We start from the raw sequence: 25,513 nt of genomic DNA, 5'->3' as shown, positions 1-25,513 counted from the left end.
ATGCGTCGTTGGTTGCTTTCTAGTTCACCTCTAAGTGAATGGGGGGTAGATTTAGGATAGCTTCAAGTGTGATGGAAAACCTGGTAGCATTGAAAGGGGGAGATCTATAAGTAGATGACAACAGTAATGAAAGCCCAAAAAAGAATTACCTACATGCTGACATCTGCCATCAAGGAGTAGGGAATCAATTATAATGTCACTCAATTAGTCAATGGACATGGAAGCTACTACAAGTAATAGGTTTAAATTGGATTAGATTTAATTGCCTAACTACGATGGAGTCCCGGAGGATCCAGGATACGTGTTCTCCCACTGACCGAGATGTATCGACGAAAGGAGATATGTAACGAAAACTCCAGATGAATCGGTGGTACCAGAAAATTTCGAATGGAGAATGCTAGCATGCCATGAGTATTGGGACGCGATCAGTCCAGCGATGGGCAAGAGCAAGAAGGTACGGTTAGGGGTGTTGTTAGTAGAAGAAAGGAGGCCTAGCAAGAATTAGCAAACTCCACTTTATGATGACTCCATGGAGATGCGGGAACTGGTGGTGCAAGGGCTAGAAGGAATGAAACACAAATAGTACAGATTTACCGTTTATTTCCAAGTACTATTCCTCAGTATCGAATGACAGCTCCACAAATCTTCTTAAGGCTAGATAGTCCGCTGAATCCTGTAAGAAAAGCCAAAAACAGTTTATATAAAACAGATTTATATTTGATTCACATATACATACGCACCCTAAAGGATTCTTCTTTCAACCCAGTATCCGATACAAAGACCTTCAAGGACTTTGACCCCTGACAATTCCGCTTAACTTCTACCAATTTCGGGTACAATGAATCGTCGAATAGTTCGCAGGATCTCAAATCCAAATAACAAAGGTCCTTTAAATTTTTTACAAGCTCAATGATTCCTTCGACTGTGACATTCATTGAATATCTGATATCAATAGCCTCTAATTTGGAACAACGCCTAGAGATCTTCTTCAAAAACTCATCATCGAGCATTCCATCTTTAATCAAGGATAATCTACGTAAATTGATCATTTTCAAAATACCAGCACGTTTCGTTTCACTAAGATTTTCAGGACTGTATATTTGCAATGTTTGAAGTGCTTCAGAGTGATGCTGGGCCAAAAGGTTAACCAGGTCAGTTTCTACTCCAGCTTTATGAGAATACCAAGAAATATGGACGCGCCGAAGGTTGGGCAGGTGCACGAGAAGGTTTACGTTCGCTTTCTGATAGCAACGATTAATTGCAATTTCTTCTAAGTCGGTTTGAGTTTTGAGCAGGGCATCGAAGGCGGCTTGATCCAGACTTAAGCAATCTATGATGTTGAGCCTTTTCAATTTAGTTGCTTTGCACAGGTCAATGAAGTGTTCTGATGTGAATCCACCGCAGCCCTCAATATTTAACTCCTTGAGCTTGGTCAATTTATTAAGGTGAAGTCCCGTGATTTCACCTGACATCTCTATGTCTAGACTTTCCAGTTCCTTAAGATTGCTTATCAGGAGGCTCTGATCATCCGATAATTGGCTTTGGTTCCAGTAGAGAACTTTGATGTTCTTTGATGCTTCGAATGTCATTTCCATCATCTTGTCATCCAAGGGGTAGGGAAAATAATATTGGAATTCTTCGATATTGTGACAATGAGTTGGGATGAGAAAATAAAAGTCATGTGTTTTCTGGACGGCGCCAAGAGTGAGAAGTATCTTTTTTATTGCAGGACCGTATTCAGTGAGAAATTCAGTTGCTTCTGGCAGTGAAGTGCAACCGCAGAGTTCGTTAAAAATGAAAAGATCTTTTCCGATAATGCGTTTGATAATGGCTTTAAACTCAGGGTAGGCTTTTCCTATGTTGTATTGATCCAGAATTTCAAGAAAACTGAAAATATGCTCCAAACAATAATCATCTAGAACTGAGATTGAAGCTTCCGAAGTCATTTTGTCCCTCCTTCAACGATATCTAAAATCACCAGGCCGAAATATTCGAGTGTACTGTGGAGAACTGAAATAAAAACACCATATTGTAAAAGAAATATTTGCCAATGGTTATGTATATTTTTTATAGATGGTGGTGGAAATTTCAAAGAGACACTGTTGCGCCTGGATTCCCACCCACTCAGTAAAACAACCCGTACTTCTCCGCGCATATTCTCCTGGGGTCGCCGTGAAGCAATACTTAGCAGGGAGGGCTGCACGATTGAGTAACTCGTCCGTCGCGCTTTCTAGGCTCGATCCAATTTCTGTTCACGTGTATCGCAGTTATTGTTGAGCTCACAGCGCACCAATTTGCTTCCAACCTCATCATCTCTTTCACCAAATTATGAGATCCGATAACTACGTTAAGCGCGCCGTTTGACCTCGCTCTTTTAATTGCAAATCTCTCCAATGGCGGCGCATTAGAGATATTCTGGGAACAAAGCGAAGCAAGTACTACCTGTATCCAGGCGTGTATAGCAGGATAGATTTCACCAGCCCCGCGATAAGTAGCCAGCGACTATATTTTGCATCTTGCTCGTGGTAATCAGTGTGAACGCTGATTCCACCAGCAAGTGGTCATTGTAATCCTTTTCATCCTTTTTATCTCGTTCCTCGACATCTCTCTGACAACGTTACCCTTGTTCAACAGATTGTTCGGCGGCAAGTGCCGCAACATCATCCGCATATCCGACTAGGTGCGACTCTGTTGGCATGTCGAGAGTGAGTAGACCCTAAGATGGATCCCCGTGCTACTGCTAAGGTGATCTCCATCCTCTTCTGGCCCTCTGACTCTTCATACAGCAGGGAGCGGAGATCCGTAAGAGGTCCTCCACCTTCATAACAGTATCCACCATGAATATTCCTGACGTGAATTTGAATTGCCTTGGAGATGACTTCCCGGCATCACGGATTACTTCAGCGGGTTTACTTCTGATGTGTTTTTCGAGCCACCCCCAAGGTGACAAATTTATAATGGAATCCCCACGGATCACCGTTTACTTCGTTGACTAAGTTCTGGCAGTAGCGAACTTTGCTTTTGGTTATGCGAAGTCTCCTTTTGGCTGATCTGAATTTCCGAGAATGTCAATTCCAGCGGCTCTACCTGTTCTGAGAGCTTCGCTGAAGCTCCCCTTGTTTAACTTCGCGGCGATCCACGTGCAGGGAGAGCGCCCGGTTGGTGCACATGGAGGGATAGCGTCAATCATTTTGAGCGCGATATATTGGTGATCACTTGCCGAGAAGTCTTCCTTCGCAGTTAGGACGTCGCAACGTTGATGTGGATCATTTATGTTTGACACTACGAGCCCGGTTCTTGCCGCCATATCCAGCATCCGCTTCTTTCTGGAGTTTGGCCGAGGAATGTCCCATTTAACGGCCTTAACATTGAAGTCAACCCCTACTAGGATTCGAAAGTCCGCCATCGTCTTTTTCAGTGTTAGGTAAATGCTAAAAACGATATCCCTAAACACCGATTCCAGACAAACGTACTCTTTCCCGAACCCAAATAGCAGTGGTATCCGGTAAGTCGAGATGACATGAAGCTGGGTCCTTGTTTCGGTATAGTTCGTTGATTGGCGATAGATCAGCTTTCAACTCCGCAGCGAACTTTGCAAGCAACTCATGAGCGGTTGTATTCCGGTGCGTGCTAATTTGAAAAATGCGGATCATGCTAGTCGTGTCCTAGCCCTTTCCAATTCCGCCCTGACGACTGGACACCGAATCAAGCACTGAATCGAGAGGAGCTCTCACTAAACGTGCCACTATCTCTGCAGAGAATGCAATTCTTTTTTTCGTTGAAGATCTTCGCTTGGTGAGGTATTTAATCGCATCTCCGACATGCTGCCCCTTGTCGGGTCCTTGGAAAGTTGTAGACGTGTGTCGATAATCTAAGCACTTGTAACGATTGGTGAGGGCTATCTACATTCGTACCCTGCATACTATCCATCTAACTTTGATTTTCCGGCTTTTAGGGAGTTTTCTCGCGTATTGCTCATTGACATCCAAAATCGCAAGTGATTGACTTGAAGAATTCATGGAAGTGATAATTATGTGGGTATTGGGTACCTCCGGACATTTACGTGTTATATCCCCCACTCTTCGTATTTCAAAAGTGTCTTGGGCCTAATTCAACGAGGTCTCCGTCACCTTTCATTTTCCGTATGGAAGACACTTCTGCTCCAATGTCTTCAGGCGTCATCTCACAGTCGATTACCCTGAAAACTTCCGCAAATGGCTTGCCTTTCGTCGACTTGATGAGCAGAGGCGACGGTCTAGTCCTTCTTCGTTTCCACTTTGCTGTCAGATGGTTTTCTGTCGACGTGAGTATTGTTTGCTTTTGCCCTTCTGCCTTCGTTTTTGGGCAGTGGAGACCTGTTAAATGAAATGTCCTCATCAGATCAGCCTTCATCTTTCCACCTTTTTTTCAGTTCGCTGGACTGTCTGCGATCCGTCTAGCGGCTTAAAGCGCCCTCAGCGGGAAGTACGGCTGTTTCTACTTTTTGTGTGTCTTCCGCTGCTGTCCCATGGTCTAGGAGTCCTTCCAGTTCTATTATCCCTTTTTCAACGTTTCTGCTGACATTGAAGGTCGCATGCACTTCACCACTGGTGCCCATTTCCTGACAAGCCTTTCCATTTCGTCTCAAGCAAAGACGGTCGACTATCTTCCCGCTCAGCTTGTTCGGTCCGGTCTACCGATTTTGTCTGGGCTTTTTTCCCGAACAGGAACACTGCAGAGTACCGAAGTTGCCGTGCCCATATGGCCAGCCGTATCACTTTATTTGGGATTTAGGGTGTCTCGTCCGGTGTTCCAGCCCTTGCTGCTTTTTCACCGGGCGCTGCAATCCATTCTTCCTTCTTCCATGCGATTTTCTGAATTTTATAGTTTTTATTGTCCATGGAAATGTTACCAGAGTGTCGAATACAAGGGAGTGATTCGTAATAATCAGTAACGGGTGTGCCTTCGTAGTCAAAACCCAACTCCAGTTCACTGAGGCCTGATCTACACTTAGCTGATGCCAGAATTGATGGATGAATCAGCGCTCGCTCGGGGCCAAATCAGTTCAATGCTCGCTACCCGACCAAGGTTTTGAAGGAGCTAGGATCTGATACACGCCACAACCACCGTTTTACCAGAGCTAGGCTCGCATCCCCACATCGATGTCGGCAAAGAGCTGTCGACTGCTCCCAGGACTTCCAGTGCCTCCCGACGTGTACCGGGACACACTGGAACGGAAAGGGTAGTACTCTTTGTGTAGTGATTGCCCATGATGAGCCAAATGCATCCAACTTGGCAGATTGAAATCTTATAACGAGGCTCTTGGCGACGATTTGTGTACTTAGTCACTTGGCAAGGTTTTTCGGCAGCTATCCAATAGGAAGAAGTCTTATAACAAGGACAGGGAGTAAAGTGTCCGTGTCTCTGTCTATTTTACAAAATCAAGTATAATGATGTCCCCAACCTTCCAGTAGCTAGAGAGGCCAAGATAGCGGATATCCAGAGGACCCGCAGGACATTTTCTTCCATTGTTTTAGATCCACAGAGGGAAGGAATAGTCTGGGGCGGTATTAGGGAAAATGCTTGTGTGCAGAAGCATAAGAATGAAGTTAACCATATTGTAAGGCGGATTAAATTTAAGCCCAGGAGAGAAGCAGACGGGAAGGAAGTTTTAGGACGTAGATATATCATACGCTACTAACACATGTACCAGCGCCTTTTTGAAATTTTCGCCAACGAATAAAAAGAAAGATAGACAGACAGACAAAAACTACAAACAAATTACAAAACGTTAAAAATCGACTTGACAGTATTACATTTATTTCAAGAAAGGCTTTTAAGGAGTTTATTTTTTACGAATTTGACGCCATAAAGCCTATGCTGATAGTGGACAAAACCAGGTTTCTCCAAGAAAATGGTGTTGAATGTTTTGGATTATTTAACATGATGCATGGTTTTCCAACTCTTGTTTAAATAGTTGACTTGGCATTTTGGAGTGCTGGTTTTCAGTCTATAAAGGGGATCGCGCAGATGCTGAATAAGCTGCTGGTGGTACTGAGGTCTTCATCGGTCGTCTTATCCATTCTCATGACCTTTCAAAAGTTCGGAATGAATGATAGTTTCACAAATTTCCTTAATTTGAAGTAATCTTCAGGAGTCTGTGAGGATCGGACATTGTTTACATATATATTCCATTTCTTCAGTTCGATTACAAGTACTTACCTCAAAGTACATCTTCTCCAATTCAGTATTCCAGACATAAACTAGCAGGCATTTCGCCTTTTTTGATTTAGTTCTGATGGCAACAATTTTCCTGTATAATGATCCATCGATTTGCCTGCAACACCGCAGATCCAAAGAGCGGAGTCCCTCCAAGTTTTGTACAAGTTCAATGATGCCATCATTTGTGACATTCTTTGATTCTGAGATATCGATTTCTTCTAAATTGGGACAAGCTTCAGAAACTTTTGCTAAGAAGAGGTCATTGAGGTCCATATCAGCAACAAAGGATAGTGTCAGCAGATTGGATAATTTCAGAATGCCTGCCCGCTGGGCCTGCGTAAAATTTTTGGGCCGGAATATTCGTAACGTTTGAATAGCATCCGAGTTGCAACTGGCAAGGATGTTCACGAGTTCAGTCCCTTTACTTTCTTTCTTTTGTGAATACCAAGAAATATTGACGTGCTTAAGGTTTGGTAAACGGGCCACGTGTTCTACATTGCCGTTTTGGTACCAATGGTTGATCCTGATTTCTTCCAGTTCTGATTGAGTTTGCAGCAGGACTTCAAATGCTGCTTCATTGAGATTTATGCAACTTGCAATGTTGAGCCTTTCCAACTTGGTCCCCTTGCAAATTTCAATGAAATGTTCTGACTTCAAACCATAACATCCCTGAAGATTTAGATCCTTGAGTTTCGTTAAGTTATTCAAATGAATTCCTGATATAGCTCGGTTGTTTTTAATGTCAAGATTTTCCAGCTCTCTTAGGTGACTCATGAGAAGACAGTGGTCATCAAGCAGTTCAAGTGTGTTGCAGCGGAGTACCTTGATATTTTTTGATCCTCTAAGTATCACCTCCATTATCTCACGATCTACTTTGCCAGGAAAGTTGAACTGGATTTCTTCAATGTTTGGACAATTTGTTGGAACGAGTTCGCAATAGTCTCTAATATTTTTATGATATCCAAATTTCAGTTCTATTAATAACTTTTTTATGGCATGACCGTATTTAGCTAAAATTTCGGTTGCTTCGGACAGTGACGTGTTTTCATAGATACTATTAAAATTAAACATTTCTCTCGTGAGTATCCGTTTAATTATGACTTCAAATTTAGGACAGGCATTGCTAACGTTTAGATAATCACGGATTCTGAGAAACCTAAAAATGTGTTCTAGGCAGAAATCATCCAAATCTGGAGTAGGTTGTTGCGCAGTGTCCATTGTATCTTTTTATTATATTATGAATTCCTGGAATGAACAGTTGAAAATAAATGAGGGGCTCAAATTATTTGACCTGCTACCTAATTGCTCAATTAATCTATCTATTATTATTATCAAACAAATTTTTCATATTGTGACAGAGGTGATTCAAAAAAGTGTTGACAAATTCGAAGATCTCGCTTTGAGAAGAGGAACAACTGGTCACTGAAATACCGTGCATAGGAAAGTAGGATCAATTTTTTATTCATGAAATGGATATCCTTTTCAGAGCCCTTCGTGGTCCAATCGGGCTAAGAATTCGGCGTACTGCAAGCACTATCTTCATTAGTAGAGGTTATGGCGAGTGCGCACTACCATGTCAAAAGGCTCTTCTGGCGAATAAGGGTTTAATACACACCGCAACTACCACCCCCCCCCCCCCCCCCTCCCCGCCGCAAGTGTTTGCAGTCTTAACATTCCCGAGGGCCGCATCCTATTCCGTGAATGCTCCCAGCAAGACATGTCCCCTGACCATCGTTGGGTTGGGGTTGGGTTATTCCATTCAAAAACTCACGCATTAAAATAACCGTCTATGATTTTTGGCCTGTATCGTCCCGGATCCATCGCTAGATGGCTCAGCATTTCCTTGTATTCTTCGAGTAATAAGCTAGGAGCTGGGGTGTTCTTCCTCGTCGTCTTCTTTTTAGTACCTTTCTTCCATCACTCCTTGGATTTTATGTGGGGCTGACCCGGAAGACTGGCTACACGTTCTCTGTGTCTGTCCAACTGTACAGTGACATCCGCAATCTAGACGACATGGGCGTTCACGTATTGAACGGTATCTACGATGTTAGCCAGTGCCTTGCTAACAGTGGGACACTTAAGTGCGCTAATGCGTTCGCGCGTGCTGCCTTCCGACGAAGGAGGGAGCTTCTCGACGCGTGGCCGCGGTGGTTAGCCACCAGTCCTGTGTGTTTGGTGTTAGTGTTGTCTTGTGATGTCCTTTTGTGTTGTATTGTACGCAGAGCGTCTGCAAGGGACTCATCTGAAGAGGCTCTGCCACGAAGCCTCACCGGAGGTTATCTGGTACCATGAGAACCGGAATGGCCCTCTGAGAGCATATGCTCCAGGAGAATTCCTGGAGGATGTGTTCTCGGCCCGGTTATTTGCGGTTGGCCCTCTAGTGGGAGTTTCATGGTGGTTGTGATTATGCCTACATCGCGGGCAGAGCTCCTCGGAGCTCGAGCGTGGAGTTGCGCTGTACAACTCGGGTGCCGTACTCCTTAGTTGCGGCAGAGGTGTTAGATAGGCCTCGCATCCACTGGTATGAATGCTGCCTGCACTCAGTATAAAACAGGACCGCTGTGCTTGCATGGCGGGGCTCTGATCGTGGTCCCAAAATCAATCCGTGTTCGAAGAGGACCGTGGGATTATGCTTTCACGACAGGTACTCGCGTTAAACCCCCAGGGCTTTCATCACTCCTTGGAAGGTCATTGCCTGGTACGTCTGCAAAGTAGCGCGACCTGTTTGTTTGGGTCTCAACCTCCCGCATCGATATTTTTCCCGCAAATAGTCTGCAAAAATAATCCTTGCTCTTACACCGCATCGCAGCGACTGAAATTATTCTGAATCAAAGTATCAATCATCAATTTGTTTCTTAGCGGTAGTAATGACACTACCCATATTCAAAACGATTTATATGGTTGCCATTCACCCCTTAGTTGGGTATAGCGCGCTAACCACATCTACGCACTATCGTTTCTAGTTCATTGTAATGCGTTTCAGCTCCCTCTAGGGTTTCTCGAGACGCTCACATTCCTCCTGTACTGTTCTTTGTCAAGTGCTCTTAACGTCGTCCATCGGGGAGGAGAGTGGGTTCCATTGCATGCCGTAGCCAGCAATGGAATTGTCACCCCTTCTTAACGAGTGTCCTATCTACTGCTATTTCTGATATGCAACCACATCGCTTATGGGTGACAGGCCTGCGCGCGACCAAGTTCCTCGTTTAAAGTAATATCAGGTCAGCGTACTCAGATGACAGGTCGCAGACAAGTATTCACGAAAGCTTGGAGCCTTCGCGTGACAGTGGTGGTCATTTTCGATGTGCTACTCCCATATAGTAACACAGAAAAAATACTAGCATAGAACAGTCTCAACTTGATCTCGGTGTTGAGATAATTGCATTTCCAAATTTTAGAGAATGTAGCGAAAGCGACTCTCGTGCTGTTAATGCGTCCGGCAACATCCAGTTCGGCGCCGGTCTGCAAATATACTAATTGGTCGACGACTTCGATGGTCTGTCCATTAATGCAGATGGGGAGAGATTGATGGCCGGTCAGACTGAGAACCCTGGTTTTGTTGGGTGTTTCAGTCCGACTTTACTTGCCTTTCTTTTCAAATCCAGAATCATTTGGCTAACGTCCATGACCTGGTGATATGTCATCAGGGTAGTTGAGGTATTTGGGCAAGGATGTCAGAATTCACCTCCTCCACGTTTTCGGAACAAGACAGCATGAATAATGTCACTAATAATAAGAAGAAATAATATTGGTGACAAGATGTAACCCTGGCGGACTCCGTTTTGGACGCCAAGTTCCTTTGCGATTATGCTACGATGCAACAAGTTATATTTTCCACTCTAATTGTAGCTACTTGCTGTAGATTTGGAATGCCCCTCCTGCCCAGAGCCCACTAAATGTACTCCATGTTTGCGCTGTCGAAAGTTTTCTTGAAGACAATGAAAAGCAAGTGAAACACGGGTTTAAACTCCGCACATTGTGCTAAAATGATCCGTAGGGTGTTGATATTTTCAATGTAGCAGGATCCAGAGCGGAAACCAACCTGTCGATTAAGCTTTCGAGGTTTTTTTTGGTGCGTTAGAGGATTATTTTACTCCGCCATGCCAGGGAGCGCGCAGATATCCCACCCAACATGGGTTCAATTCTTTGGAATCTTAACGATCCCCTTCTCCTACTTTCGGGTGACGATCTCGGATTCCCGTACGAATGGAAGTAGCAGATCTGCAGTAACTGGTGCAGCGATAAATAACTCGACGGGGAGACTGTCAAGCCCACCGGCTTTACTTCGTTTAAGTGCATTGATAGCCGAGGTGAATTTTTTCCTGTTTGGGGAAGCAGTTCGTATTCACATGCTATGGTATCTAGTTAATTTATTCAGAAGAGTCGGAACTTGCCCGGATATGATACCGTCAAGAAACAACAATTCGGAGGTCGTATCTCTCTAATCCTGCGGCTGCGGCTCACGCAACACGCAAGCGAAAGTAAGTGACCATTAGATTTCGAGGTCGATTTAAGCTCCACTTTTGTTATGCACATCCAAAGGATAACTTCTAAACTTACTGCTAATTGCAAACTCGTCAACCTGTTACTCGTATCGTGTCAGTCAGTTGAAACCCAGATGACCTTATGACAGGCTCTGTGTTCCAACAATGTGTCACTAATGATGAGGAAGCTGGAAGTGGAAGCTGCAGAAATCGCCAAGACCCTGTTTCCCAATCACATGAAGGTGTTGTCAAAGCCTACCTTGCATTCGTATTATCCATCATGATCACAATGTCACTTTTAGGAAACCTCTCCGGAACTGCATTTGATTGCTTGTAGAAAGCATCCTTCTGCTGTCTATCGAAAATCTCCGTCTATACATAGCACTATACAGTTGCTATGCTTTTTAATTTGGGCCGAAATCTCGCAGTCAGAATCCTGTCCGAATTCGTAACAATCCGATACCTGATTCGCGCCTCCCACCACCTGGTGTTCCACAGTGCAAAAGCACTCCACATTGCCATAGGTGTGAGAAGGAAGAGAGGAGTACTCTTCAGAGTCCCACTATCATACTTTGCTAAGGCCTAGAGTAATAATAATAATAGTTGGCGCAACGATCCAGTTGGATCAGGGCGGAGAACTATGTTAGAGCGGTTAATTCAAGATCCATCAATAGACAGAAGGCCTAGCTCTTATCATTGGAATTCTCGATTGAGTTGGTGAAAGCAAGCATTCCTAAGACCGCTACCGTTGTGAATGATGAATTTAATACGCAAATCCTTAGCGAAAGATGGTATTCCCGCCTATCTCGCTGCTATTGTCGATAGTTATTTAACTGAAAGGAGGCTCTGGTATGATAATGATGACGAATCCCAGGAGTACGCTGTTTCCGCGGGTGTCCTGCAGAGCTCCGTATTGGGCCTACTACTGTGGAACATCATGTAGAACGATGTACTCAATCTTCCCCTTCCGAGAGATGCCAGAGTGGTGGGTTACGCTGACGACATAACGCTTGTTGCTGTCGCAAAAACATCTCAAAGATGTTGAGCTATACTCAAGCGAGGCAATCAGTGCTGTTAAGAGTTAGCTAGAGAGCTCTGGTCTGGCAATTGCGGAGGAAAAAACAGAAACGGTCCTCATCACTAGGCGCCGGAAGAGAAATTACGCCTGTATTAAATCGGCAATCATATCACCACTTCCAAGCTGACCATCAAATACTTGGGGGTGGTGATAGACAGGAAGTTCAGTTATAGGCAACACGGGCAGTATGTTTGCGATAAATCATCCACTGCTAGTATGGCCCTGGCGAGGATGATATCGAACGGGGGAGGGTCACGGCATACCTCTAGGTTGCTTATAGCCAGGATGGTGACCTCAACCATGCTTTACGCGACACCAGTTTGGAGGGAGGCGTTGCGGATGTCAGTTAACACTAACAAACTGAGTGCAGTCTACAGTAGGACAGCTCTGAGGGTATGCTCTGTCTTCAAGATTGCCTCAGATGATGCAGCATTCGTCACCTTTGGAATGACACCGATTCGACATCTTGGCTGATGAGATGGCGAATATATACAATGCGAGGCCAATCTCTCCCTTGCAGACGAAGAACGCTGCGACGAAGAGATCCATGAATAGATGGCAAGAGTGGTTGGAACGTTCGGGAAAATGTCGGTGGACTTACAAGCTCATTCCTGCCATCAAGGAGTGGTTGGAGAGATGACACACTGGGATTAATTATAATCTCATCCAGTTTTTCACGGGGCACGGAGGATATCGCCAATACCTGCACAGGTTTAAATTGGAGACCTCTCCCGATTGTCCAAATTGCGACGGAGTCCCAGAGGACCTGGAGCATGTATTCTTCTACTGTTCGAGATTTGTGGAAGAAAGGAGGAACCTAAAGGAGACTTTCGGAGAGGTGCTGGTACCAGAAAATCTGATGCCGAAAATGGTAGCACAACAAGAGAATTGGGATGCGGTCAACTGCATGATCGCATCTATCCAAAATAAACTGCGAAAGACAGAGGAGACGAGGAAAGTGCGGTCACATACGCCGCGCAGAGAAGAAAGGTGATTTAGCTAGAATAAGCTGACCCCGCCCCGTGATGATACCTTGGGTGGTTCCGCGGGGCGGGGAGGGAATCGGGGGTGGTTTTAGCGGGTAAAAATCCTTCTTCTTCGGAATCTTAACGACCTTCCCCCTCCTTTCACTCATTGGGTTAGATTCATATAACAAATTAGTTTTTACTGACACGAAAACAATCGCTAACTTTATTGTTTTTATCAATATTTGAAATCGAATGACACTTCAACGAATTTCTTAAAGCTTAAATATTTTTCGCAACTCTAGAAAGGAAAACGGACATTATTTCTTCATAGGAAATTTGCTCAATTTAAGTCACCTTACCTCGAATTCTCTCTGATTAAATTGGGTACCCCACACGAACACCTTCAGATGCTTGAAGTCATTGCACTCTGTTTTAACTTCAATCAATTTTGCATATAACGATTGGTCGAATTGGTCACATCGTCTTAAATCCAAGCGACGAAGTCCTTGCAAATTTTTCACAAGCTCGATAATTCCTTCATTTGTAACATTTTCCGACTCCGAGATATCGACTTCCTCTAAGTTAGTGCAGTTTCTGGATATCTCGGACAAAAATGCATCATCGAGGTCTTCATCCGCAAGGAAGGATACTTTGCGCAGATTCTTGAATTTCAAAACACCTCCACGTAGTGCCTTGGTTAGATTTTCTGGACGGGTCATGACCAATGTGTCGATCGAATCGGGATGGTACTTGGCGAGAAGGTTTATGAGGTCACTTTCTTTATGGATTCCATTTCTTTGACATAGATACTTAATGAAAACATGACGGAGCTTGGGCAGACGGGTCACAATGTCTATATTGGCATTTGGGTAGCAATGGCTGACTCCGATCTCCTCCAAGTCGGTTTGAGTTTCAAGCAGGGTTTCGAATGCAGCCCCATCCAGCTGTAAGCATTCTGTAATATTGAGTTTTGTCAGTTTAGTTGCTTTACAAATGTCGATGAAATGCTTTGATTCGAATTCAGTGCAGCCCTGAATATTGAGGTCCTTTAGTTTGGTCAATTTATTCAGATGCATTCCGGTAACATCCCGGTTTTCCTTTATGTTGAGGGCTTCCAACTCTTTAAGTTCGCTGATAAACAGACTATGACCATCATACAATTCGCGAGCATTGCAAAAAAGCACTTTGATATTTTTCGATGCTTTAAACATCATCTCCATTATCTCATCGTCCACGTAGTAGGGAAAATTGAACTGGACTTCCTCGATGTTGTGACAATGTTCTGGAACCAAGTAATAGAATGGTACCATGTCTTCGACTGCATCAAATTGCATGAATATTTTCTTGATAATAGAACCATATTCAGTGAAAGTTTCAATTGCAAATGGTAGTGAAGTGCATTCGTAGATTGTGTTGAAATCGAATTCTTTATTCACGATAAGACGTTTGATTATGGTTTTGAATTCAAGACAGACTTTCGCTACATTTAGTTGATCGAGAATTTCAAGAAAACTGAAAATATGCTCTAAGCAGTACTCGTCTAATGCGGGAATAAATGCTTCAGCGGTTGCCATTCTGTTTGCGTAAACGGGGGCTATTATTTTTTTTTTTAAATGCTCTCTGCAATGAGAAAATGAAAATAACCAATGTTTACTCTTCTGGAAGATACAATGAGAGAAAGTCGGTCTCATACTAGTTTCTAACATTATGCCATTGTATGAGAACAAAACTTATTATCGATTCCAAGCAAAACTTGACATATATAGTACTCTACGCTCGTCTTCGTGTCTCTCCAGTCTAAATCTAAATACCTAATTTTTGGTGGGGACTTTAACTCACGGCACACTTCCTGGGGTGATTTGGCAAAAAACCGAAATGGGATTGCTCTCGAAAAATGGATCCATAATCAAAGTCCATTAAACCAGCTTGAGATGATCTTGCCAGACACACCCACAAGGCCTGCAAGTCAGTCAATCCTTGACTATTTTCTAATGTCCGCGACGCCACTCTCACACTGCAGGTGTTAACGTGCAAAACTTTACCAGGGATGTCCGATCACTTCGCAGTTGAACTTATACTTTCCCTAAACTCTCAACTGCAAAAGCGGGTACCCAGCGCAATAAGATCATTCGCCCATACTAACTGGGATAAATTCAGGGCAGAATTGGCACTGTTCAGGCTGCAGTAAAAAAAAGCCGTCTGCACGCGCATCCGGTGCATGCAAAAAATATTTGCATATCCAAGGTGAATATTTTCCGCATGCACGCATATTTAGCATGTAAGCAATTTGTAATTTTTCTCATAGCAAGTAAGCATTTTTGTACACCTTTTGATATTAGCGTGTAAGCACTTTTGTTCCTATTTAAGCGAGAACAATTAATAAAGAATTTAGTGTATTTTCAAGTCCCGAAGAACTAAGCCTTTTATTCTTCTCCAGTGAGGCTGCTGGAGACTTCGAAGATTTGGAAATATACTCTACTGGACTAAACTTGATTCGGTGTTTCACCCAATTAAGAAAAGACAGACTCATTCGGTGTTTCACCCAATGAACATACAGACAGACTTGAAAACGAACTTTACTTGGTTTTGACTTGAGCAGGTGTTTCACTTGATCAAGAAGAAAGACTCACCCGGTGTATCACCGAGTGGACCTATCAGGATTGAGACAGGCACCACAGCTAAACCTGAAAAAAATCACTGTCTCGCAAAATCTAACGGACAAAGAAATCGATGAAGCCATCATCTTGGCTACTGATGCCATCAACTCTGCTACACGTAGAAACACAAAGCTCCTCAAAATCGATGAGATTCAGTTCAATAAACTGCCGTACGAGATAATGAAACACCTGAAAGTCAGGCAAATCTCAAACGAAACTTCCACAAAAATGGCAAAAGAACTAGTACGGAATATAAAGTGTTAACTTCGCCGATTACATTAATCCGTCAAATGATGGAACAATTCCGTAGCAAGGAACTCACCCGGAAGCTAGCAGATGTGAAACCCGGAGCTAATATGTTTGAACACATAAATAGGCTGACAGGCCGCAACAGATCCAAAAACTTCGTTCTTACCAAGAACAATGAAAACATCGGCAGTGACGCTAGGAAAGCTCAAATACTCGCGGAGTCTTTCCTAAATCAACTAAACTCTCCTTCACCTAGTAACAACCGAGCCGTCAGTTCGATTGTAGACACGACAATTAAAGACTTTCTTCATGAGCATTCACTCAAACTAACTACCTTCTCCACCTTTAACCCATCCTGCAAACCAAATGACCCAAAAACCTTTTTGAGCTTATCACAGCTCGCAGCCATCACTAAAAGCCTTAACGGCAAAAAATCAACCGGACCAGATGATATACCAAATATTGTCATCAAAAACCTCCCTAGGGTATCAATGAAGTTCCTTCTTGCAGTCTTCAACAACTGCATCAGAAATCAATAAAAAGAAGGCGGCTTCCACGAACCACAAAACTTCAGGCCCATCTCTCTCCTCTCCAACTTGGGCAAGCTCTTCGAGAAAGTATGGACAGTCGGATTAGTCCAACATTGCGATCGGAAAAACATTATTCCGAACCATCAATTCGGGTTCTGAACAAAGCACGGGACCCAACACGCACTAAGCTACCTTCACGATTCAGTGAGTAGCAGACTTAACGTCAATAACAAGCTCACAGTAGTGTGTGCATTAGATCTCAAAAAGGCATTTGATTCCGTGTGGGTCAACGGATTTATCTTCAAATTAAGCAGCCTTGATTTCCCTATCCCGGTGATCAGACTTATAATAAGTTTCTTCGAAGGTAGGCATTTTTACGTGAGCTTGAGAAATGATTATTCCGATCTCCTACCGGTCACTTCTGGAGTACCACAGGGATCCATTTCAGGACCTACGCTCTACAACATTTTCACGGCTGATGCTCCAATCCCAGAGAGCGGCACAGAACTATTACAGTTCGCTGACGACACGCTTATCTTCTGGTCGAGCCTCCGACCCGGTAAGGCAGCTAATGCTATAGAGAAATACTTAACAGATCTCTGCAAGTACTACCAGACCTGGGGGATAAAAATCAACGAGGCCAGAACACAGGTTATTACTCTTCGGAGAAAATCCAGATACTTGGGATCTAGATCTATCTACAGAAAAGCTAAACGCTTACAGCTACGCATCGGGAATACCGTAGTAAACAGTTCGCAACAAATGAAATACCTGGGAATGCTATTTCATGAACACCAACGATTCGACCCCCACCTCAATCTTGCACTCAGCAAAGCACGCGGTGCACTAAGTAAAATCTCCTCTATTCTTCGCAAAAGAGTAGGACTCTGCACTAAATCTAAACTGACCCTATACAAACTCCTCATAAGACCGATTCTTTACTACGGAGCCCCTACATGGATCTCTTGCTCGACCAAAGCTATGCACAAGTGCGAGTCCTTCGAGCGCAAAGTTTTGAGACACTGCGTCGACTTGTCGTACAATTGGAAAACCAAGAAGTGCGGCCGCAACGCCGAAGTGTACAGGAGAGTAAAAGTTAAACCTCTTCGGGAGTTCGCTCTCAACCTGTTAGAAAGATTCTTCGAAAGAACGGAGAGTCACCCCAATCCACTCATGAGCCAACTTTATCTGGAGGGTAACTCCACCCCATTGGCCACATTCTTAAGGCCTTGCCAAATTGTGAGCTCTGCGTTAAAACCCGCCATTGTTTCTCTCTTCGACACTCCTTGCCTGGTAGGGGTGCACAGAGGTTAAGCGCGAAATAGTGAGCGCTATAAAAACATTAGTTATAAAGATTGGATTTAAGTATTATTTATTAGATTAGATTAAGTTAGAATAAGTAAGTAAATAAGCCTTCTCGCGTTCTAGGTGCAGGCGCATTTTTTTTTTCAAATATATGTCCAGTTTTTTAATCATGAATTTTCAAGATCTATGTGTAAAGTAAATACACCGTGAAAAGTAATGTCAGAGAAGATCGGGCAGGCCAAACATTGTAATAGCCACCCGTTTTTTTTTAAATATTTAATTATGATACATAAGCTACATTTAGGCTAGTAATAAGAAACAAACGCTATGTATTCAATGTAAGTCACTGGTTTTTAAATAAATGATTTTAAAATGAAAAGATGAAAATGTCTTCGTGTCACTTCAAGTTCAGTATATATTTGGGATATCCAATCAGGCCCTTTATTGAGTTGTAACACGGAGGCCAAGTTGTGTCACCGTCCGAAAATAACCCTATTTTAATCAGCTCTAACCTTACCTCTTATGCCGCTAAGTCCAAAAGGAATTCTTCGGTCAGATTCGATGAAATTTACTTTTCAACACTTAGTTCATTTCGTGACGAGGTATGTGCTCGAATGATTTTCCGTTATCGGAAAAGTGGTTCTAGCCGTCGGGGGGTATCATAGGCCTCAGGGCGAAAACAAGGCAGCATAAAATTTGGGAAACGCTTGCTAAACCACCACCAGCAGTTCTAATACTAAACCTTATCTCTATTTCGGACGGAGAGGTTTTAAGCTGAATCATGCCTGTCAGAACCTTAACTTTCACCCTTACCGGGAAAAGCGGAAAAAAGGGAAGCTGGTGACGTAGACGCTATTGGTTTAACGCCGGTATGTGGAAATGGATCCAAGCGGCCTGGACACCGTGAGCCTGGAAAGGCCCCAAGCCGGCCGCAGAAGAGGGCACGGCGAAGGAAGATGAAATACCTTAGGAATGAGGACATGGACGTGGCTGTATCACTAGGTGCGGTAACGTCCAGAGAAATCGAACGCAAGGAAGCAGAATCTCCGGCGGAAGGTGGGGATCAATTGGAAACTTCGGCGAGATCCACACTGGATGCACCAGACTCTTCTGTCAGCGGTAATACGCGCAAGAAGGGTAAGACCAATACATCTGTTGTAGCCAAAGCTTTATTGTGCTCCGCACCAGGGCTTACATCAACTCGTCCCGCGGGGGTTAGGACCGGTGTGTCCGCAGGTGATCAGATTAGCGAGAGAGATCTCAATGAAGCTGGTCCCTCCCATAGGAATACGGACATGAAGGCGGAAAGGAAGGGGACGTATGCGTAAGCTGCAGCCTCTGTTCTAACTGTTGCTGTCGGAGTTTCCTCCAAGGATGGTAAAATGTCAGAGGAACAATTTACCATCCTCTGGGAATGCCTGTGGAAAAAAAATGCTTGGGCCTGGAATGAAGCCACGAGTTAACAATCAAGGTTTTCGCTATGGGCTTCTCCATTTGGAGTGCACTGACGAGGTTGCCATAAAGTGGCTCCAGCAGGCGATCTCAGCTTTGAGTTCCGGCGGTCGGCCCAAGTTCACTATTTTGAACACTGAGCTACGCAGGGCAGAGCATGTCAGATGTTGGTTACCGGGCCCTCGAAGGAAGGCAGAGGACGTCTTCCGCATGTTGGATGAACAGAACCCGGACATGGACTTTGACCGTGTGCCACACGAACTCATCTGATATGATTTACGACAACACTTAGTGCCAGAAGAACTCTTGCGCTGGGTTCGATCTACCATCATGATCATCATCAACGACACAACAACCGGTATCCGGTCTAGGCCTGCCTTAATAAGGAACTCCAGACATCCCGGTTTTGCGCCGAGGTCCACCAATTCGATATCCCTAAAAGCTGTCTGGCGTCCTAACCTACGCCATCGATCCATCTCAGGCAAGGTCTGCCTCGTCTTCTTTTTTGTTTACTTTTTTCTACCATAGATATTGCCCTTATAGACTTTCCGGGCTGGATCATCCGCATCCATACCGATTAAGTGACCCGCCAACCGTAATCCGTTGAGCCGGATTTTATCCTCCACCTGACAGTCATGGTATCGCTCATAGATTTCATCGGTATATAGGCTACGGAATCGTCCATCCCCATGTAATAATAATAATAACTCCGCCGAAGCCGGTCCCAAGCCCGGTTGTGAAAGGAGGAGGGATAGATAGCTTCAGTCTGAATGGCTGTACGCCACCGCAGTGTCTCAGGGGGTAGGTGAGCAAAGTGCAGGAACTTTGCAGTCTTGCAGATTACTCACTAAGGAAGCTATCTCAACACCTGGCAGCTAGGGATAAAATGCACCACCAACAATGAAAAGAAGGAGAAATTTGAGGTCCGGTACGGATAACCGGCGGGAGTCGTCTGACTTGGTGACTGGGTCGGGCTCTCGTAATGGACAGCACGGCGTCGAAACCGCTAGTCGTGGGGCGGTTCGACGTCTAGGCGCCACGACGACCAGGAGCACAGCTCCGCCTGCTGCAGCTGTTTCGCCACAATCTGTGGCGACACCACAAATGGACTGAAGAAATGAACCTCTTCATCATCCGCTCCTACTATGAAATAACGGCGGGGCAGGTACAACATCTTACCGCACCAGAGATTCGTCGAGCGTTTCCCGCAATTCGCGCACGTGACTGTGCAGCGAGTCGCAGACCAGTACCGCTTCATTACTCGCAGCGACACAATCCCGGCCACCATCAGGGAACGTGTTCGACTTGAAGTCATCGGGGAAACTGGTGACCGAGAGTCGATGGGGGCAGAGGCGGCGGCATTAACAACACCACGCCGCACTGCAGGCAACAGGTTCAGTACTCGCCGAAACACTCTTCTCCACCGTCCAGCTGAGGTTTCCGCTGAGGTTCGGGACGAATTCCAAAGAGCGTGTATAGAATTCTCGAATATGGATCCTTTGCATAGACCAGGTATTCCCAGGCTCTATGCATCCCCAGCAACTCCGGGAATTCTATCTCAAATCAATGATGAGATTGCATCTCGACTGTGTGCTGATATGTCGCTGCTGCAACTACAATCACTTGTGTATTGTGGTGCAGTTGCGGCTATTAGATTGCACGGTCAGAAGATTCGCTTTCGCGTTATTGGTTTGAGTGACAAAAGAAATCCACCATGGAAAATTCGTCTGGAACGTCGGCGGGACTCACTAAGGCAGGACATTGCTAGACTGATTCAGATCAGCACTGGCAATGCCAGCCGACGGGTGAGAAATAAAGTGCAGAGGGTTTACCGGAACTATGCCATCCCCTGTGAGACACCCGTTGTTGAAATTCTGGACACACTAAAACAGAAACTTTCTGTCATATGCAGTCGGTTACGACGGTATGGCGAAAGTTATTCCAGACGTGTCCAGAATGCAACATACGCAAGGAACTAGCGGAGCTTTTTCAGATCTCTCAACGAATCCCAACAGAGCGCCCAGACAATACAGTTCTCGGTGACGGAAGCGAAAGAGTATTGGGGTGGACTTTGGGGGTTACCTGCCCAGCATGCTGAGCATGCTGAGTGGATCACCCCCGAAGGCACCCGCCATGCCAATACACCTGGCATGAATTTCGCGGATGTTATCGAAGAGGAAGTTCGACGAGCCATAAACATCTCGAAGAACTGGAGGGGCCCAGGTCTGGATTGGGTACAGAATTTCTGGTATAAGAAATTTACCAGCGTACATAGTCGGTTGGCAGGCAGGATAAATGAGGTCATGAGTCGGCCGGAGGAATTTCCATCCTTCCTCACTGCGGGGATTACCTACCTTATCCCAAAGAAGGACACGGTGCAGGACCCCGCAGACACAAGACCGATTACTTGCTTACCAACCCTCTATTAGTTATTATTAGTGGAAGGGTCAATGCGCACCTCGAGACCAACAACATTCTGTCCGAGGAGCAGAAGGGGTGCCGAGTTGGGTCAAGGGGTTGCAAAGAGCAACTCATTATCGACTCGGTAGTTGTAGGACAAGCAACTAGAGGCCAGAGAAACCTCTTCAGTTGCTATATCGATTATGCCAAGGCTTTCGGCAGCGTCCCGCATACCTGGCTAATCGATATCCTACACCTGTATCGCATTGATCCGAAACTAATAAAGTTTTTGGCGACAGTCATGGAAGGGTGGCATACCACCTTATTAGTCCGTACATCTGAGGGTGCTAATACCTCAGAGCCCATCCGTATACGGAGGGGCATCTTCCAGGGGGATTCATTGAGTCCCCTTTGGTTTTGTATGGCACTGAACCCCCTTTCATGGCTACTGAATGATGCTAGAGGGCATGGTTTTGCAATAAAATATGGCCTACGTGCTAAGTGCGAACTGACACACTTGATATACTTAGATGACATCAAGCTGTATGCTGGTACTGACGACCATCTTAGAAGTCTGTTGCGAATAATAGACATGTTCAGCCGTGATATTCGGATGGAGTTTGGATTAGACAAGTGTCGAATCCAAGCCATCCGCAAAGGTCATCACGAGCCACATGCCGGACATAGCATTGGTGACCTCCACATCGAAGCCCTGACCGAGACAGACTTTTACAAGTACCTAGGAATTCTGCAAGGAACCCATGCTCGAGTTGGTGATCTGAAAGAAACTCTGCTGTCCGAATTCCTGCGACGTGTAAAGCTGGTGTTGAAATCGCATCTCTCGGGGAAGAATAAAATAAGCGCGTTGAATATATTCACCATCCCTTCACTGGCTTATGCATTCGGAATATTGCCATGGACGAAGACTGATCTGGAAAACGTCCAGCGGCGGATACGGACAACTATGTCCAAATTCCGAATGCATCACCCAAAGTCTGCCGTGGGGCGGATGAACCTGCCTCGTGACATCGGAGGTAGAGGCGTGGTTGACGTGGCGGCACAACATCATCGCCAAGTCGATGCGAAATACGTGGAGAAGAAGGTGAACTATGAGCCATTGGCTCGGGAAATCAAAGAAATTTGGCATCTCGAGCGGGTGGTTGTAGTTCCCATAATATTGTCAGCTACAGGTATTGTACCTAAATCCCTGACGGCTTCCCTTGATGTCCTGGGACTTTCGCACAGTCTGGTTCAAACCATGCAGAAGTACACCATTCTGCATACGTGCTCGATGTTGCGGGGAGTACTCGACGGATTCTCCCACTGACCTACCACCGGCCACCACCACCAGTGCCCCTTTAGTTTTTCAGTAGGTAGGATCGTCCGAGCCTAAATGCTTGGCACTTAGTATTAGGTTAAATCCGGCATCTGCCGAGATTGTGATAACTCGGAAATAATAATCATTGGCGCAACGATCCATATTGGAGCAGGGCCTTGAAGTGTGTTAGAGCACTTCATTGAAGACCGTAAGGGTACAGTACAGTACACTATAGGAGGCAATGTGGTCAGCATTGCGCTCGCCCGAGATTATTACCCTGATTTGACTCATGTACTCATTCACAGCTGAGTCGACTGGTATCCGACGTCAAATCACGATACAAATCCCTCTGCCACCAGCGAAATTTGAACCACGACCTTCCGTACGACAGCCTTGTGCTCTAACCACTTAGCTTTCCGGACATCCATCCTTATGGGCCAAAAATTCTTCGAAGGATTCTTATCTCGAATGCGGCTAATAGTTTGCAATTTTTCTTGCTAAGAGCCCAAGTCTCTGAGGAATACATGAGGACTGGCAAGATCATTGTCTTGTACAGTAAGAGCTTTAACCCTATGGTGAGACGTTTCGGGCGGAACAGTTTCTGTAAGCTGAAATAGGCTCTGTTGGCTGCGAACAACCGTGCGCGGATTTCATCATCATAGCTGTTATTGGTTGCGATTTTATCAACGGTCTCAAAGTTGTAGTCTTCTATCTTTATTCTTGGTTGGTTGGTTTTTGGTGCTGACGTTGCCACCATATACTTTGTCTTGCCTTCGTTGATGTGCAGCCCAAGATCTCGCGCCGCCTGATCGATCTGGATGAAGGCAGTTTGAACGTCTCGGGTGGTTCTTCGGCATAGGCCAGTAGTTGGGTGGACTTAAAGAGGGTCGTACCCCTTGCATTTACCTCAGCATCACGGATCACTTTCTCCAGGGCCACGTTAAAGAGGACGCATGATAGGGCATCCCCTTGTCCTAGACCGTTGTTGATGTCGAATGGTCTTGAGAGTGATCCTGCTGCTTTTATCTGGCCTTGCACATTGATCAGAGTCAGCCTTGTCAGTTTTACCAATTTCGTCGTCGGATGCCGAATTCTCTCATGGCCGTGTACAGTTTTACCTTGGCTATGCTATCATAGGCGGCTTTAATGTCGATGAAAAGATGGTGCAACTGATATCCATATTCCAACAGTTTTTCCATTGCTTGCCGCAGAGAGAAAACCTGATCTGCTGCTGATTTGCCTGGAGTGAAGCCTTTTTGGTATGGGCCAATGGTGTTCTGGGCGTATGGGGCTATCCGGCCCAGCAAGATCACGGAGAATATCTTATAGATGGTACTCAGCAACGTGATACCTCTATGATTGCTGTACCGCGTGATATCTCCCTTTTTATGTATGAGACAGATAATGCCTCGTTGCCAGTCGTCAGGCATAGATTCGCTGTCCCATACCTTGAGCACAAATTGATGAACCACTTGATGTAGTTGGTCGCCTCTATATTTAATCAATTTGGCTGTAATTCCATCGGCTCCTGGCGACTTATGATTTTTAAGCCGATGAATTGCACGGACTGTTTCTTCTACACTTGGTGGTGGCAGTATTTGTCCGCCGTTTTCAGTTGGCGGGACCTCCAACTCACCGATATCCTGGTTGTTGAGCAGTTGATCAAAATACTCAACTCACCGCTCCAATGTGCCCATTCTGTCGGAAATCAGATTTCCCTCTTTGTCTCAGCAGGATGAGTGTAAAGGTGTATAAGGCTTCATCCTGCTGACTTGTTGGTAAAACTTGGGCGCCTGGTGCGGTTGCTCCCTATACTTTTCTAGTTCACAGACTTGTTGGTTCTCCCAGGCTTCCTTTTCCGTTTGTGAAGTCTTCTCCGCTCGACGGAGTTCGTGATAAGTCTCTGTGCGTGCTCGCGTTCTTTGGGAATGCAACATTACTCGGTATGCAGTATTCTTCCGCTCCGTAGCTGCCTTACATTCATCGTCAAACCAGCTGTTCCGACTTTTCTTGCGGCTGGGGCCCAAGTATCTTTGTGGTCGTATCAATGCTAACGTTCTTCAGGTGGTTGAGAGGAGCATTTGTTGATGCTTCATCTCCAAGATCTCCCATCCATTTCGCCGTTATAGATATTGCGGAGGGCTGTGTTGTGAATGGCTGCGGTATTCACTCTCACCTGATTGTCAGAGGGGATTGTAGGTGGTGTCGTAATTCGAGCTCGGAGCACTATGCCAACGAGATAGTGGTCCGAGTGTATATTGGTCCCTCTATATGTTCTGACATTCATCAAGGCTGAGAGGTGACGGCGTTCAATGAGCACATGGTCAATTTGGTTGAAAGTGGCCCACATATGTTTGTGGACCGTTCATATTATACTTAAATTGTATTATAATTTCATGAATTGTTATTTGTGACCATACATGTACTGTATACCTGCTTGATAAATAAATAAATAAAAAATGTTAAAACTGCACAATTGGACCTTTTATGTGAATTCCGTTTAGCGATCAGAAAAAATAATTTTTAACTACGATAACCGTGTGACTGATCCTTCACATTAAAATTGCATTATTACATTTTTATGTTCGTTTCATTGGATTCCCATTCTGATGAACGAGTTGATTTCAGTATATCGCACCGGTAATTAGCAACAAAGGCTCGACAGGGACATCCTCGGTCCCACGCACCAGGATTACACCAACGAGGGTTGCATTTTGAGTTAACAGTCACAATATGCAAAAGGAAACGTTATTTTTTCTTGGTACGAAAACTAGACACAGTTTTTAACGGTTATTATAACTTTATTGATGTTTTCAAAGTATCAATATTTAAATCTGAATGAGACATCAACGAGATTTCTTTCGGAATCCTGGA

At 44.8% G+C, this 25,513-nt stretch overlaps 1 protein-coding gene across 4 annotated transcripts in view; it reads right to left on the bottom strand.

The window, feature by feature from the left end:
- Positions 1 to 583: 583 nt before the first annotated feature.
- Positions 584 to 25,513, bottom strand: part of LOC119654209 (F-box/LRR-repeat protein 3-like) — a 38,719-nt gene continuing 13,789 nt past the window's right edge. The window contains exons 2-3 of one of the 4 annotated variants that reach the window (XM_038059414.1): positions 741 to 2,010; positions 584 to 673 (exon numbers count right to left, since the gene is read on the bottom strand). In XM_038059414.1, coding sequence (XP_037915342.1) covers positions 611 to 673; positions 741 to 1,946 — 1,269 coding nt within the window. In that variant the 5' untranslated portion in view covers positions 1,947 to 2,010 and the 3' untranslated portion in view covers positions 584 to 610. Of the gene's footprint in view, positions 674 to 740; positions 2,011 to 5,787; positions 6,138 to 6,201; positions 7,447 to 12,942; positions 13,027 to 13,087; positions 14,349 to 25,419; positions 25,509 to 25,513 lie in introns of those variants that run through there. The other 3 variants (XM_038059412.1, XM_038059413.1, XM_038059415.1) reach the window with 3 other exon arrangements.

The sequence above is a fragment of the Hermetia illucens genome, chromosome 4, assembly GCF_905115235.1.
Source record: "Hermetia illucens chromosome 4, iHerIll2.2.curated.20191125, whole genome shotgun sequence".
Classification (NCBI taxonomy): domain Eukaryota; kingdom Metazoa; phylum Arthropoda; class Insecta; order Diptera; family Stratiomyidae; genus Hermetia; species Hermetia illucens.
This window is presented reverse-complemented; position numbering and strand designations above follow the sequence as displayed.